Consider the following 16,995-nt stretch of genomic DNA (forward strand, 5'->3'; position numbering starts at 1 on the left):
ATGAACATCTGAGTATGGTGGGGGAAATGACTCTTGCTCGCTCGTAAATGCTCTCAATGCCGGCTCTTCCCTACACTAAGCCAAAGTTGTATTCAGGGAGTTTAGTTCCAGATAGCCACTGGGAAGAGTGGCTTGAAACCTGTAGACCATACCGAGATCTGGAGCATTATAACCTTGTGTTCTGTATTACTTCCCCTTTTTAGGTCGAGCCGAGAGCAGCGCATGCGCTGCTTGCTTGACTTTTAGTAAGAGGGTTTCAAAGTGCTACCAGAGAGAGGCTTTTTGCTGGCCTCAAGCTTGCGTGCATGTGTGCGTGAACGCGCGCAGCCGCCATCTGTGTGTTGTCCGTCATGGGTAATTAAGTGCATCGCGATCACGTTCACTTTCGGCGCCCGCGCGGCCATTGCTTTTCGCGTATGCTTGTTTATTTTAGAATTCTGTTCCACCATGGATGGGGGGCGCCACCAGCCCTAAAGCTGGCCCTCCTGGTGCTGCATACATTTGCGCCAGTACGTACACATCTTGCGTTCTACACAGTTTGTGCACACCAAAAGAAATACATTGACAAGCTAGAAGCATCGTTCCAACGTGTACTGGTTCAAAAACGTAAAACGAATTACCAAAACTTGCACAAAACCGCTCATGCTGATGTGTGCTGGTCACTCTAAACGTTATCGCTGTCCCCAGGCTAAGGGCTGTAATCCAAGAGTGTTTTTGCCGTGTTTATGTCTATGGAAACCACTTAGGTCTGGAATGCGAGGCTTGTGTTGGGCTGACCCGCAGCACCTGGTTTGCACGTGCGCCGTGAGCAGCCATCACGGGCGGAACTGAGGGGGCTATTTGTACGCAATACAAGTGGTACTTCACGTTGAATTGGCCACAATACATTTCAAATGGCGGTGGTCGGGGAACATGAATACACAGTACAAACAGACAGGACCATGCCCTCTGCACTAAGGAACTTTTACTAACAGGGAGGTGGACATTTCGGGTCCGACTCAGAAGACGGGTAAGCGTAGGTGAAAGAGTGCTATAGTAGAACTCCAACTTCATGGTGCTGCTCTAATAGTGTTCACAACACATGTAGTCTACAGCTCTTTCACCATGCCCCAGGAGCAAGCAGGAAGAGCCTCTTGGCCCCACATTTGTACTTCCCCTGTCCCACATCTGCTGTCTCTGGGCGCATCCTTGCACCAGCCCGCTCCCATGATTTCATGGAGGGTGGCATACCCGTCAAGGTGATGGGGGCAGTCAATAACAAGGGAACAAGTCACTTTCAGGCCTGCCTTTGCCAACTGCAGGTGTGACTATGCATGCTTCTGCTGCCCACACATCCTTCACTTAGGGAGTGGGTTGCTTGCTGCAGATGTCACGGTAACATGTTACTGTTTGCCCGCTGGGCTTGGGCTCTGGCAGTCACCGAAAGTAACCTTTTGCTATTTGCATCGGCATCAGCAGGCATGTTTTTTTCTCTAGAGAGTAAAATTGTATTTAAATTCCATAAACTTATAAAATCAAATGGGATGACAAACCAAGAGTCGAATTTAGGTTGAAAACTAGTGATGTGTTTATTGATAGTTTCCATGGATTTGGTTGCTGTCTGTAAGTTTAGATGGTTGATTTGTTAACCTTGTTTGAACTATAATATAAATAAATTAGATTGCTTCTATCAATGTATGAAGTGATGACCCAGGTTACTAGTTGAATATGCAGTCAAATCCGCACCTGGCAGTACATCTTTCAGTATGACTATTAGCTGTGGTCATGGGGCGGTCTTTACACCATACAACGTATTATCCAATGTTACTGACTGATATGATAAAAAATTCACTTTTTGCCAGAATATGTGCTCCATCACCTGTGCCCAGGCTCCAAGCCACGTGATGGTCACTTGTCCATTTTCCACTTTACCTCCTCTTTGCATTACCGGATGCAATCTAACACGTGGCTGACCTTGCCTCTCTGTTTCCATAGCAATTCTCTCAATTTCTGTAGTATTCTCAGAGATCCCTCCATCTCGGTCTTGTGCCACTCTGCATCAAGCCCCAGGTCATCGGTGACACTGGCAATTGCGTTCCCTTGTCCTGGATGCTCCTCGTTCTTGGATGATCTGTTTTTCCGGGGACCACCCCTGGTTCACTTGGGCTGCCCTTCTGCCCAGGACCAGTTTTATTTCTGGGTCTGCACCCTGTGAATCACTGCATGCCTCTGGTACTACCCGGCGTGCTTGGTACCATTGCCTACGAACACCCCATCATTCATGCCTTCTGCTCCTCCCACCTCCTGCAGCCAAGGTGGATCCAACCAGGGAGAACTCACAACAGTGGGTGCACTTAGGGTGTAATACACATTGTTTTATCACCCTATGCAGATTATGGCACGTATGTTTGCTTTATTGTCCCATGGTGAATGTCTCCTCCTTTGTGGTAACAATCCCGACCTTCCCAGAGTGCTCTGAACTCAGACACCAGCCAACAGGTTGTTTTATTTTCAAATACCTCCTATTAGTTAGCTTCTACTTCAAAAATTTCAATTTATAATTGAATTGGACATTTTTATTGTACATTAGTAGTTAGAATTGTTACAAAAGCACTTTATTTATGTCAAGTTTTAACGACCAAAGAGTTTTCCGGTTTGGAAAGCAGGTTCTACATTTAAGCAGAATAGAGTTCTATAATGCATCCCTGCTTTGAAAGTGAATGGATTTCCCATCCTGCCTAGTTCCACAACCCTTCCCATGTCCTATATAAAGCCACCTACCCATGTGCAATCTGAAAGTGATAATCTTAATTTCTGATGGATACATCTGCCAGTGGATTCCTCACCTTGTGAATATCCCCTTCGCCAGCATTTCACGGAATTTTTCCTAGCTCTCCACGCCGACGTGGACGTCATAATACCACGGCTCTGCTCGCGACTCCGTATGACATCACCGGAGCCATAAGAGAGCCACCTCGGCGTGATGACGTCAGTTCCCTTTTTTCCGCGCCGTCGACGCGTAACGGTTTTCTAGCACTCTCGTTGGTTGTAGAGTTACTTTGTAGTTATCTGGTGGGTTACTGTTTCTAAAGTACTCATGTTTTCGTTGAGGAAGTCGGGATTTAAGCCGTGTAGGGAATGTGGGGGTCACATGTCCATCACTGACCTCCATGAAGATTGCTTATGGTGTCTGTCGTCGGATCACGACATGGAAGACTGTTCTTGTTGCAGGAAAATGAACCCTAAGGCTCTAAAGGAACGGGAAGCGAAGCTGTTCTTGGCCAAGGCGATGAAGGAAGGTAGAGGTCGAAAGCGAGACAAGTCGAAGCCGGAGTCGTTGACTTCGCACTCGTTAAAGTCGAGAAGACACAAGAAAAAGAGGAAGCATGAGTCTCGTGCCGGTCGACGAAGAGTAGGGCTTCGAGGTCTCCTTCACCTCGACGTCGCAGTAAGGACTTGGTCTCTCCTTCTCCTTCTCCTTGTTTCTCTCCGGAGAAGTCTCTTTCGCCAAAGGTAACTCGGGCGCAGTCTCCAGTGCCGAGGGATTCACCAGCTTCCGACGCCGAGCCGCATCAGGTTGCTGAACTCTCTCCTGTGCCTGAAGGTGAACCAATGGATCCAATAGAGGATTCGTCGGCTCCGGCTCCTGTTACACCTTGGCTGGATACAGGTTTGAATCCATACCCGCAGTTCCCGACTCCAGGGGCGGATCCTTCGAATTTATTAAATGCAATGTGTCGAGTTGTTCAAAGAGCAGCCTTCCCATCCGGTGCTCCTTCAGGTCCCGTGGGTCCAATGGCATTCAATTTGGGCGTGCCTCAACACTATGCTCAGGCACCATTTATGCCCTTCATGCCGAGGGCGCCGTCATGGCAGTTCCCGGCGCCGTCTGGAGAGCATTCCTCCCGGTCTCGTCTGGATCGTGTGCTTTAGTCGGAGCCTCCCTAGAGGCCGGCTCCAGCTGTGCTGCGTGTGATACCGCCGACTCCATCGGCGCAGCCGACTCCACAGACTGCGCAGCCAACGCCGTGTCCACGGGTTCGTTCTCGAAGAGAGGCTCAGAGACTAATAGAAGAGGAGCAATATCGTGCAGAGGAAGTGGAGGAAGGTGAATTGGATGACTCAATGGATGAGTTTGAAGGTATTCAGGAGGCAAGCAGATTGGACACTACTCCTGAGTGGGAACTTTCTTCTTCGAGGTCTTCTCCGCCTCAAGAGCTGGCTCCTTACCATTTGGTGATTTAAGAAGGCTGTGGAGCTTTTAGACTTACAGTTGCCTTCTGCTGAATATAAGCTGAACTTATTGACCGAGGTTCTTTATTCGCCTTCCTCTATTGTCGAGCCTCTGTTGCCTTTTAATGAGGCCATCTTGGATCCTATTATGGATGTTTGGCGCAAGCCACTTTCTTCGCCTGCTGTTTCGAGGGCTGTGGCAAGAAGATGGAGAGTAGCTCCAGGGGATCTGAGCTTCCTTTCTTCTCATCCATCTCCAGAAAGTTTGCTAGTGCAAGCATCCTGCTCCAAACAATCTTCGGGGGCTTTTCCACAAGCTACAGCTGACAGAGACTCAAAGAAAATTGAACAGTCAGCTAAAAAGGTTTTCTCATCAGCTAGCATGGCACTAAAGTCAACTAATGCCACTTGTTTGCTGGGCCGCTGCATTCATGCTTTGATGGACTCTGTAAAGCAATTGTCCCCTAAATTGCCTGATGAGGAGCAGGGTTGTTTCTTGGAGGTTCTTTCTGATGCTCAGGCTGCAGCTAGGCAGGTAATTCAGTCAGGGCTAGATACGGCTGATTTTGTGGCCAGAGTTATGAGTTCCTCCATAGCCACTAGAAGGCATGCTTGGCTACGCTCTTCTGGGCTTTTCACCTGATGTTCAGGCCACTCTGGTTGACTTACCCTTTGATGGGACAAAGCTTTTTGGAGAAAAAGCGGATTCTGCCTTACAGAGGTTCAAAGATAGCAGAGCGACTGCGAAATCATTAGGATTGCAGACCCAGTCGAAGGGTTCTAGCTTCAGAAAGTGTAGGGGTTTTGGGAGGTCTTCCTTTCGCTCTTTCCGTCAACCTCAATAGCAACAGCAGCAACAGCAACAAAATCCTCTCTAGAAGTCCTATAGAGGAAGACAAAGGGGTCAACGTGGTTCTGGCCGCAATCTCTCCTCTTCCTCAGCCTCATCTGCTCCCAATGATGCTACAGGGAAGCAACCCTAGATCCCCCATTCTGGATCATGTGGGGCCTGTTGGGGGTCGGGTGTCCCACTTTCTGCAATGTTGAAAATTGTTCACGACGGATCTATGGGTTTTAAACCTTGTGGAGAATGGGTACGCCCTTCCCTTTCGGGAATTTCCTCCCCCTTACCCTCTTTGCCAAGGTTTTTGCTCAGAGGACCATCTACTTCTTCTGCAGAAGGAGGTTCTTGCATTACTTCTAAAAGGTGCGATAGAGGTGGTTCCAGAGCAGGAAAGGGGTCAGGGATGCTACTCCCGGTATTTTCTGATTCCCAAAAAGGACGGCAGATTGCGTCCAATTCTGGACCTCAGAGTTTTGAATTTTTACCTGAAGCAGGAGAAATTCAAGATGCTAACCCTTGCACAGGTTCTTCAGGCATTGCAACAAGAAGACTGGATGGTGTCGATCGACTTACAGGATGTGTATTTCCACATCCCAATCCTGAAGTCGCACAGGAAGTATCTCCGTTTTACGGTTGGGTCGCAACACTACCAGTTTGCGGTCCTTCCGGTTGGTCTTACTACTGCACCTCGAGTCTTCACCAAGGTGATGGCGGTGGTGGCTGCCCATCTCAGGGGGTCAGGGATTCCGGGTTTCCCCTACATGGACGACTTGCTTCTGAAAACAGAGTCGCCCGAGATGGTGCAACATCATCTGCAGGTAACCTCTCATCTGTTATTCAATTTGGGTTTTTCAGTCAATGTGCCCAAATCTCACCTTGTGCCCTCTCAGCGCAACCTGTTCATAGGGACGGTACTGGACACTACTGTGTGTCGAGCATTTCCTCCTCCACAAAGAATTCTTGACATTCAGGAGATGATCCCTTTATTCCACAGTGGAGTGGTTGTTCCAGTTCTGAAGGTCCTTCGCCTGCTCGGTCTGTTTGCCTCCTGCATTCTGTTGGTCAACCATGCACGCTGGCACATGAGGGCGCTCCAGTGGTGTCTCCGCAGGCAGTGGTATCAGCACAATGGGGATCTCAGGGAGTCAGTCAGGATCTCCAGAGAAGCTGCAGCGGACCTGTTGTGGTGGAGCGTGGAGTGCAATCTGTCTCAAGGAAAGCCCTTTCATCTTCCTCCAACGGTGGCCACAGTGATAACGGATGCCTCCACCATGAGGTGGGGTGCTCATCTGGGGATCTGGAGATCAAGGGTCTTTGGTCTCCAGAGGAAAGATTGTCTCATATCAATCTTCTAGAATTGCGGGCGATACGTTTGACGCTCAAGGCTTTTCTCCCTTCCCTTCGCGGTCAGTCGGTTCAAGTTCTGCCGGACAACACTACCACGATGTGGTATGTCAACAAGCAGGGAGGTGTAGGGTCGTACCGTCTCTGCAGAGAGTCTTTGCGACTCTGGTCCTGGGATCAGGATCAGCGGATTTGCTTGATGGTGAATCATCTGGCCGGGGTGCTGAACATATGTGCGGACAGTCTGTCTGCAGTTTTCCGCCGACCACAAGTGGAGGCTTCATCCAGAGGTAGTTCAGCATGTCTTCTGGACGTGGGGGACTCCTCTGGTGGACCTGTTTGCCACTCTCGAACGCGCATTGCCCGTCATTCTGCAGTCTCCAGTTTCCGATGCAGGGGGTTATGGGGGACGCGTTTCAGTTGAGTTGGGGCTCACAAATCCTTTGCGCGTTTCCTCCCAATCCCTTGATTCCTCGGGTTCTGAGGAAGATTCGCCAAGACCCGGCCCAAGTTATATTGATCGCCCCGGATTGGCCAAGAAGGGTGTGGTACACAGATCTACATCACCTTTCGTCGCACCCTCCACTCCGTCTCCCTCTCAGGGCAGATCTCCTCTCGCAGACGGAGGGGCAGGTTCTACACCCCCACCTCCAGAGCCTGCACCTTTATGCCTGGAGATTGAACAGGGCAACCTGAGTTCCTTCTCTCTCCCGCCTGATGTGGTGGATGTTATTTTATCAGCCAGGCGACACTCCACCAAGTCCATTTACTCCTATAGATGGTCTAAGCTTGTAAAATGGCATGGAGGGAGATCTATTGACCCTTTAAAAGCCCACCTTTCTAATGTGCTTCAGTTTGCTCTTTCCTTGGCTCAGCAAGGTTGTGCTGTGGCCACGGTTAACGGCTATTTATCAGCCTTATCGGCTTTTCTGCGTCTTCCAGATCAGCCGTCGTTATTTAAATCTCCTATTGTTTTAAGATTTATCAAAGGTCTTACTAATAGGTGTCCTCCTACTCCCTTTGTAATGCCCCAGTGGGACCTTAATCTTGTTTTAACTTTTTTGATGGGGTCCCCTTTTGAACCCCTTCATACCTGTCCTTTGAGGTTGTTGTCCTTTAAAACGGTCTTTCTTGTAGCCATAACCTCGGCAAGGAGGGTGAGTGAGCTTCAAGCTCTTGGTTCAAAACCCCCGTTTTTGCCCTTACATGGTGAAAGGATGGTCCTCGGGACCAGGGCTGCTTTCCTTCGTAAGGTTGTTACTCCTTTTCATCTGGGGAAGTCCATTACTCTCTCTGTGTTTTATCCTCCCCCCTCACCCTTCCAAGGAGGAGGAGAGATTTCACCGATTGGACCCTAAAAGAGCAGTGAGCTTTTAATTGGACAGAACAAAAGATTTTAGTTTGGAAAATCAGCTCTTCGTGGGCTATATTGGACACTCAAAAGGCAAAGCTGTGCACAAGCGCATTCTGTCCAGGTGGATCATCCTAACCATCAAGATCTGCTACGCCCTTGATGGTAAGGTTCCTCGTGAGGGTATTAGAGCTCATTGTACTAGAGCTATATCTTCCACCTCTGCTTTGGCCAGGGGTGTTCCAGTTGCAGACATTTGTAAGGCCGCGACTTGGGCCTCCCTCCATACTTTCGCAAAGCATTATTGCTTAGACTCTGAGATGAGGAGGGAGGGCCATTTTGTGCACTCTGTCTTGCAAGACTTTTTGGTATAGGAAAGGTGGACTCCCTCCTCCGGGAGTGGGACTGCTGTGGGAATCTATTCACAAGGTGAGGAATCCACTGGCAGATGTATCCATCAGAAGAATAAGTTACTTACCTTCGGTAACGCTTATTCTGGTGGATACAGTATCTGCCTATGGATTCCTCACTGACCGACCCGCCTCCCCATTGTCCACCTTTGTATACCTAAAAAGATCCCTTTTTTGGCTGGTTGTTTATTCATTGTATTTTCTATCTAGTACATTTATAGGAAATGCTGATGTTTTTAGCTTTCCTTTTTGACTTTGTGCTGTATATATTGGTTCAAATGTTGAGTACTATGTATACTTGAGTCTGTCAGTCCACCTGTTCACCTCGGAGGCACAGAAAAAATGGGTGGCTCTGACGTCATCACGCCGACGTGGCGCTCTTATGGCTCCAGTGACGTCATACGGAGTCGCGCGTGGAGCCGTGGTATTATGACGTCCACATCGGCGTGGAGAGCTAGGAAAATGTCTGTGGAATGCTGGCGCAGGGGATATTCACAAGGTGAGGAATCACAAGGTGAGGAATCCACAGGCAGATACTGTATCCACCAGAAAAAGAGTTTCCGAAGGTAAGTAACTTGTTCATTTGGGAGAAGCAGGCACGTCAGCCATCGGCAGTAACCTTCAAGACAGAAGCTACTTATTGTTGAATCTGGTCATTTAATAAATGTCAAGATTGGAGTCTATATTCTTTCAAAATACATCTTATCCAGTACCATGGCTGTGAGTCCTTCTACAATGTAAAGAAAAGGGACCCCCAGCAAACTACTAGGAGTTCCTTGGGCAGGGAAAATATATTAACCCCTTCCCCACTCATGACGGAACCGCTCCGTCATGAGCCACGGTCGCCGTGTGCTCATGACGGAGTGGTTCCGTCATGCTGCGGCCGTTGGCGGACGCGCCGCCCACGCGGCGCTAATTCCCCGCCTGTGCGGGCGATTAGCGCAGTGGGCGGAGTCATGACGGAACCACTCCGTCATGAGCACAGCTCAACCGCGGCTCATGATGGAGCGGTTCCGTCATGAGCACCGCGCCACCGCGCTGCCCCCAAACCCCCCCCAGCGCTGCGGCGGAATTCCCGCCGCAGCGAAAGGGTTAATATAGAGAAACCTAGGACTACTCATGGGTATTCAAAAAAGCTACACAATGAACATTGTGCATTTACAATAAAACTAGGCACAACTTGTATGTGAAGGAAAAGAAGAGTAAGGGTGTATTCAAAAGCTCTAATTTTTCAAATGTATCCAATGTATGATGTAACTAAACTAGGCACATGTGATTTGTAGATTGCAGGTCAGATACAGTGGTAACTAGTGGCTTTTCTGAAGAAGGCGCTTGTGTGCCGAAACACGCGTAGAAGAATTCAGATGACTTCAGCCACTATTAAATTCCATTATCGGCAAAGAATTCAGATGACTCATCCCAATCAGCCATTATATATTATATATTTCATTATTGTCAATGATACCTGTATTTTATATACTGTCGCTTATCATATTGGATTATGTTTGTTTCATGTATGTGATGTTTTGACTGTTGATACGAATGACGTATAAATGTACGGTTATGGGCGGTCTTGCCCATTGGTAGTATATGTATAATATGAATATGTTTAATATTATTTTTTGATACATCCATAAATAATATCCTCTTTTGAATACAACCTTACTCTTCTTTTCCTTCACATCCAAGTTGTGCCGAGTTTTATAAGAAATGTATAATGTTCATTGTGTAGCTTTTTTGGATACCAATGAGTAGTCCTAGGATTCTCTACATTTATGTGACTCTATCTATCTCATAGAGATTCTACACTTTTTTCTACCAAACAGCTATGGTGGATGTCTATGGCCCCTTCCACCTTTGTGCGATAGTCAAGCTAGCTGCAGGTAGCAGCTGAGAAATAAGTTTGCTAATGGCTTTATTGCGGGAAAGAGACATTTATGGTCCGCTGCCCCCAACAAACAACCAAGGGGCCATACCCAGCCTTATAACTGTTATACTCTGAACTTGTTCCAAACAGCCTTCCAGAAGCTTTGAATGTCAGGACAATCCCAGCAAACGTGCCTATAGGTGCCTCCAGCCTCACAACCCCTTTATGAAGTTCAAACTTCCCCATGCGTTTGGGCCAATTGGTCTGCTGTTAGGTACAAACATATTGTTACTTTATAAGCACTCTATTTGTATTAGCTGCAAATGGACGACTGGACAACCCTATGCCAAATTGCGATCCATTGGCTTTCAGACATCTCTGCACCTGGGTTTCTCTCTCCGTCTGCATGTCTGTGTCACGCACAGAATAACATCTTTATGGCTCATGGGAGAGACTGGAGGATTGACTGGTATCTTATTGATGCCTAGATTGGTATTTAATCATAGAAATGATAGATATGTAAGATTTTGTTTCTTTAGAATTATGCTTGTGTGCCATGATTGGATGTCAAAAAACAAAAAAATGTAGAAAAGAAAACGAAAAGCAAGCACCATGGTCAAGTAACTATGCAACCTCATGAAGGTAAGCAACTGACTCAACACGAGTCATAGAAACACCTATGCTACTACTACTTGCGCTGAGTGGTGGAGCAGCAATTGGAAACCCATAGGAAAGCTGGCATACCTCCAGCGCTGGCCTCCAAATTGGCCCTTCAGGTAACTTGTTGGCATTATTGGATTCTTTGCTTAACTATCCCATTCCGATGATTTACCCAACTCCAGTGAGAGACTTGGGCTTGTTATTCTTTTCTATCATGTATGAATTTCAACCGCTGTCTGTCATGGGTTATTTCCTTTGACTTCAAAAGCATCTCACCCTTCTCATTAAGCCAGGCACATACCTAGCATTTTGCATTAATAGGTCATTTCTTCAACCAAAGTCATCAAAGTGTAATGTCTAAAGGAACATTCGGTGCACTCTAGAGCACCAGATCTGGAATCTTTAAAAGGGGGGCGTCAAAATTCAAACAGTTGAAACTCTGGGTGTAGGATTGGTTTTGTAAGATGAACATTTTTATATTAAAAATGGGTTAACACGCACAGATTTTCTATTGTTTTGAATTAAAGTAAATGCCAATGATAGTGAACTAGTTTAGAATAGAGTTACTTCACCCAGTTAAGTGCAGCGTTCGCCATTTCTGGTAGCGTGAGATGAGTTCTGGACATTAATGGGGCATTGTTCGAATGTCATTAACGTATGAGCAAATGAGTTATGAAGACTTTTCTAAATATTTAATGGTAGTCAGACTAAAGCTTAAAATACTAGAACTAAGCAAGAAAACATAATTTACATGCCTTCAGATGTTTATCTGTTTATCTGGTGTGGTTAATGTAAAGGAAATGCCTATTTTACTATGCTCACCCTCAAATGTTCGCTCTGATGCTGCTGGTTTGGTGCACAGAGCTCTGCTAACCAGACCTCAGCGTCCTGACTTAAAACGGTGTATGTTTGATTGGCTTGTACTCAATTGGCATTAGCCAACTGAACTTGTAAGTCTTTAATATATGGAACCCAAGTACCCAGAGTCTGTAAGTTAGAGGGTCACCCTAGGGATGGCAGCACTGATTGTGCCACTCTCGGTGTGACAAAGGTCGAACATGGTTCACAGATTGGAAGGGCAATCGAAAACTTCTAACTCCATTTTGCCATTTAAAGCAATAGCAAATCCCTTCCCTTTTTTTTTTATTTTTTTATTTTTTATACAGCCTGCAGTCATGTATTTTAAAATGAGCGAAGACTGCCCTCATTTGAAATGTCTGGTGTACTTTTTATATTTTACGTTGAATGTGTTTATTCTAAACATCGAAGAGCACTACTGCGCATCTGTTTTGTTTAAGTATGCTGGGAGGATTTTTTCGTTTAGTGAAATTGCAATATTTTACTTTCTTTACATAATCCTTGTGAGAGAGAGTTTGTAATTTGGAGAGGGTGTCACATTCTTTTACAAAAAGACAGAAGAGGGCTAAGTATTAAAAGGCTTGAAGGTAATGGGTCTAACACAGGTGAGTCTAATGGAGAAGGATCTTCTTTGCAACCACAGACTATATTAATGAGTCTTACATGGATTCATTGGATGTAAATTGATCCTATGTGGATATCTTGAAAATCTGCCATGGATCAGATCCTCCTTCCTTCCCTTTCTAATATATGTAAGTCACCGTTGAGTCAGCCCTAGAGATGCCTAAGGCCAGCTGCTGGTTGCTGGGCAGTGGAGCAGACTAATAGCCCTATTGGCGAGTGCAGAATTACAAGCTGACACCTCGCCCTTGCTAACTTCTGCCTGACAGTAGTAAAGTTGATACTATAAGGTATCAAACAACTTATTGCAATAAGCCCAACTTAATGCAGAAATTAATGTAACCTGTTGCTGTTGCCACTTTGTTGCCGTAAATCCTCTGTGCCCGACCACGGTTGCACATGGGGGTCTGTCCCTGAGACAGCTTTCTGCCTCCTGGAGAGAAATGCAAACGATTTCCAGGAAAGGACACATTAGAAGCCTGTGTGGGGTAGAGGTGTTACCTCTCCCTGGCAGGAAGCAACACAGGTGTTGGCTCAGAAGGCGAGCTTCAAAGGAGAAGCAGCCTTTGAAGGGCAAATGGTGAACACTTGAGGATAGGCTGAGGCTGCTCTATCGTTTGGCATTCGGGAGGGGAAACCAGTTGCCAAACCGTTTTTTCAGAAGCTTTTAGCCTCCTTGGTAGCCACACCTCTGGGTTGGACTAGGCAGCTCTACATGCTGAGAGAGGGGTTCTGCCATGTTGAAAGTGGGCAGAATGGAGCATTCTGAGCTAGCTGGATGCCTCACTTAACAGGAAGTGGTCATCAGGAGGGAGGGAACCTTGTAGCCCATTGGCTGGTGACCATAATCTCCCTTGAGGACATTTCATTTTCTGAGCATAAAACGAGCACTCCTGGCACCCAGGCCTCAGATCTTGTTGGACTGGGAAAGAGGACCGAAGAAGGGCTGCCCTGCTGCACCAAAGACCCAAAGAAGAGAAGCTGCACCAATGTGGACTTCACCTGCTATACCTGGTGGTTAGCAAAGGAAAAGAGACTGTGCCTGATGTGCCCTGCTCATGGTTAAGTCCTTTCCCGAGCCCAGACAAAGCAAGAGACTCCAAGGGTCAGTTGGCTGATCTCCTGTTTGCAGCACAGGGTCACAACAGCTGAAGAGGTTTGGGGCTAACCAGATGTTTGCATCTGCGCTCCTCGTCACTGTGCAGCCCCAGGAACCAGGACCCAATGCTCAAAAGTTGTCCCCCGAGTCTGCTGGGCTCAGGAGAGTCATCGGAGTGCAGCCCAAAGAAGGGTTTCACTGTGACTGCGGTACTGGGTGACTGGTAGCCCAGTGGCGACTGCACTTCTGCCATGCTCAAGAAGACTTTGAGAGATGACTGACCCCTGTGGCCAGTACCGTCCCACCAAGCCCGTGAACCAAGGAGTAGCTGCAGACTCCATCAACTGTATCGCATCCACAGCATCTTCAGCACCCTGTATCTCTTGCATCAGGACCACTTTCATTTGAGTGTATGGCAATGAGATAAGTGACTGGAATTGACAGGAGACTGCTTCTTTCGGGAAGGTAACTATTTCTCAGGGCCTTGCTGGGCCCCCTGACTAGCTCCATTCCAGAGTTGGTCAAAGTACCTGCATTGATACTTACCCAAGTTTTCCCTCAAAAAGTTTGTGTCAAATTTGTTGAATTTGACAATGCTTATTCGTTTTAATTGCTGTAGATCTTTTTCATTTTGGTGTCTAAAAATACATAAAAATATAATTTATACTTGGACCTGAACGCAGAAGGGAGGAGACTAGACCTTTCGTGCGGCAGGACAGAACCAAGTCATTAATAAATGTGATGCCTAGCCTACTCCTGACGGTTACAATTGTACTAGAATTGACCCATGTATTTGCTTATATGTGATGTTGATGTAAATATGTGTTCCTCACTGGAAAGTCTGCTACAACACCTTTTGCCCATCGCTGTAACTTGTTGCCCGCACTCGTGCATACTCTGTGCCTTAATGACTCCTTTTCCCAATTGTACGTTTCACTTTTCAATTAATAAAAAATAAAGCTAAAAAAAAATATATATATATGTATAATTTATATTTATAAATTGGTGTCCGATTCTTGAGTTTCTCGTGTATTTCTTCTTCAGTTGTTTTGACGCTGTTTTAAAGCTTCAGAATTTTTCCTTTCTGTAATCCTGACAGCTCAGAGCCAGAGCTAAACGTTTAACAAACGAAACCTACTGGTCCCTGAGGGGTTGATAAGTGTATTAAACGGTGAGGTCGCACAACCTCACCATATAAGCCCACCATTTGCTCACAGTTAACTGCTGTGTGTTTGTGTTACAATGAAAGTACAGAATTGTGTTGGTCCTGGGGTATAGTTTATTTATCCACAGGTTTGGAAGAGAAAATAATGATGTACATATGCCATATCTTTTTCAGGGGGATCAGAGACTTTTCAGGATAAGGTTAACTTCTTCCAACGAGAGCTTCGACAAGTGCACATGAAGAGACCTCATTCTAAGATCACACTGAAAGTCAGCCGCCATGCCTTGCTGGACTCTGTAAGTACGCTCCAGCCTGTTCGTCAACCTTCTGATCATTGTGTTTCTCATTGTATTTCCTGATTACCAATATCCTTCTCACTTCCCCCTGCATAGAATTAGCACTTAATTACTATATTTTCCTCTTTATTCACAGTCTCTCAAAGCAACACGAAACTTTTCCATCTCTGACTGGAGTAAGAACTTTGAAGTGATTTTTCAGGATGAGGAAGGTATATTGCCTTTATTTCCTAACAGCATTTCATGCTCAAATTGTTCCTTTGCATACATGTAGCTGAAATCTCTACCTGAAATCTGCCATCATAAAAGTGCTGTGCAATATTCTTGTTTTTTCTATCTCTCCCACCCTATACAACTGCAGAGTTTCTCTGGGGAGTACTTCTTATGTTAATGTTCACTAAACTCCATACATTTTAGTGTCTTAGCAGTTTACTCATCACAAAACCATCACTTGGTGTCACAGCAGCAAATAATTTCCAGTCACTTACCTTGAAGCTAAACCTCTTGTTAGTAGTATGACTTTATTGTGCTCTTTCTTCTTGCCATCTGCTTACCTTCAGTTCAATGATTTAGTCCGTGCAAAAATATGAGAGGCCCAACAATGGCCCGTGAGTCTTTAAGAGTTAAAGGTTAGTTATGATTCAATGTATGCAAACTACGAAATTTGAGGGTTTTTCTGGAGTTTGCATTCACTGAGTCATAACTGACCTTTACCTTTGATTTTTTTTTACCAGAGAATGTTAATTTTTTTTTACGTTGCACTTCATTTATCTGCCATATTCAGCTATGTGGGGATTGTTTTACAGGGCCGTCCGAGGCCCAGACCATTCACTAGCACTTGGCGGCATACTGCCATTCAAAGACCCATAAAGCCGCTCACACACCCACTTATAGACCTAAAGAACCATTCACAATGCACTCACAGACTCACACAGGCGTGCGGAAACACACTCACCCCTCCACGACTGTCTTTTGGTTGTTGGCCACAGAGTCTGGCCGCAGGCCAGGCTCTTAGCCAGGCCCTGTGGCCAACCCTCCCGCTGCGCATTGCTAAAGGCTGTGCGCAGCAGGGTTTGGATTAACGTATGGTAATGAAATATTACTTATTAAAGAAAAGAAAATGTCACTGAAGAAACCAAAGGTTACAGGGACGTCATAGTTAGGAAATAGAATTAAAAAAACCTAATAAATTCACTAAAAAAACAAAGCTTACAGGGACGTAATGTTGGGTTCAGATTTTGCACACACAAAAACATAGAAATTCAGCAGTTAAAGTTATCTCACGTAACTGTATTTTGTGCCCTAAGGTGACTATAACTCGTTCCCTCGCCATGCACTGCTAATTACCTCACATATTACATCAGTCATGACATCGTCTATAATGTCATTGATAATATCACTGCAATACATGCAGTGAAATATTTGAAGCAAAAACTGTGCATGGCGGGTGCATGAATCATATATATATATATATATATATATATTACGCAGTGGCTGTCGCTATAGTTTTAATCGTGTTTCCATAGTTCATGCATTTTTTGTGTTGCTAATTACTTTTGTCCTGTTTGACGAGTCTCCACAAAACCTTCCCAAAAAGTGCTTCTTTTTGATTAGTTTGTTCACCCATTACTTTTTTTCATAGGAACTTTAGACACTGCTACTGCACAAACCGCTGAACGGATTTACACTAAATTAGGCAGAAAGCTAGATCTTTGACCAGAAAGAGTGCATTTTGTGTTTTAGTGTAAATCAGTCTGTAGGTTTGGGGAAATTAAGTTTGCAAAAAATTGTAAATATCCAATGTGGAGGATTCTTGGAGCCGATAGATCTCAAACTGAGATCTGATTGGCTGCCACCACTTCAACCAGGAAGTGGTGGCAGCCATCTTAGAAGTCGGGACTCTCTAGATTCCTCAAAAACGTTAATAAAAGACATAAGGGGTCTGGTAGGGATACCCTGACCCTGTAGGCCTGGTTTTGGGGTACAAATATATATATATATATATATATATATATATATATATATTTAAAAAACCATAGGTTTCACACAGGTTATAGTTAGGTGGACATTTCACTCGTAAAAAAACAATGAAATTCCCCGTTATAGTTAGTTCAGATAACTATAACTCGCGCGCCCGCAATCCACTGCTTCATGACGTCACATATTACATCACTCATGATATGGTCAGTGGCATCACTCATGACATCATCCTTGTGATAGAGTGGCGGTCGCGCGAGTTATAGTTATCTGAACTAACTATAACGGGGG

At 45.6% G+C, this 16,995-nt stretch overlaps 1 protein-coding gene across 9 annotated transcripts in view; it reads left to right on the forward strand.

Annotated features, from left to right (window-relative positions):
• The window catches only part of AREL1 (apoptosis resistant E3 ubiquitin protein ligase 1), a 632,176-nt gene that overhangs the window by 271,713 nt on the left and 343,468 nt on the right, over positions 1-16,995 (forward strand). For all 9 annotated transcript variants that reach the window (XM_085626755.1, XM_085626750.1, XM_085626754.1 and 6 more), the window contains 2 exons: positions 14,606-14,727; positions 14,864-14,939. In XM_085626755.1, the coding sequence (XP_085482881.1) occupies positions 14,606-14,727; positions 14,864-14,939 (198 nt within the window). The remainder of the gene's footprint in view (positions 1-14,605; positions 14,728-14,863; positions 14,940-16,995) is intronic.

Source organism: Triturus cristatus, chromosome 9 (assembly GCF_964204655.1).
Source record: "Triturus cristatus chromosome 9, aTriCri1.1, whole genome shotgun sequence".
NCBI classification, from domain to species: Eukaryota; Metazoa; Chordata; class Amphibia; order Caudata; family Salamandridae; genus Triturus; species Triturus cristatus.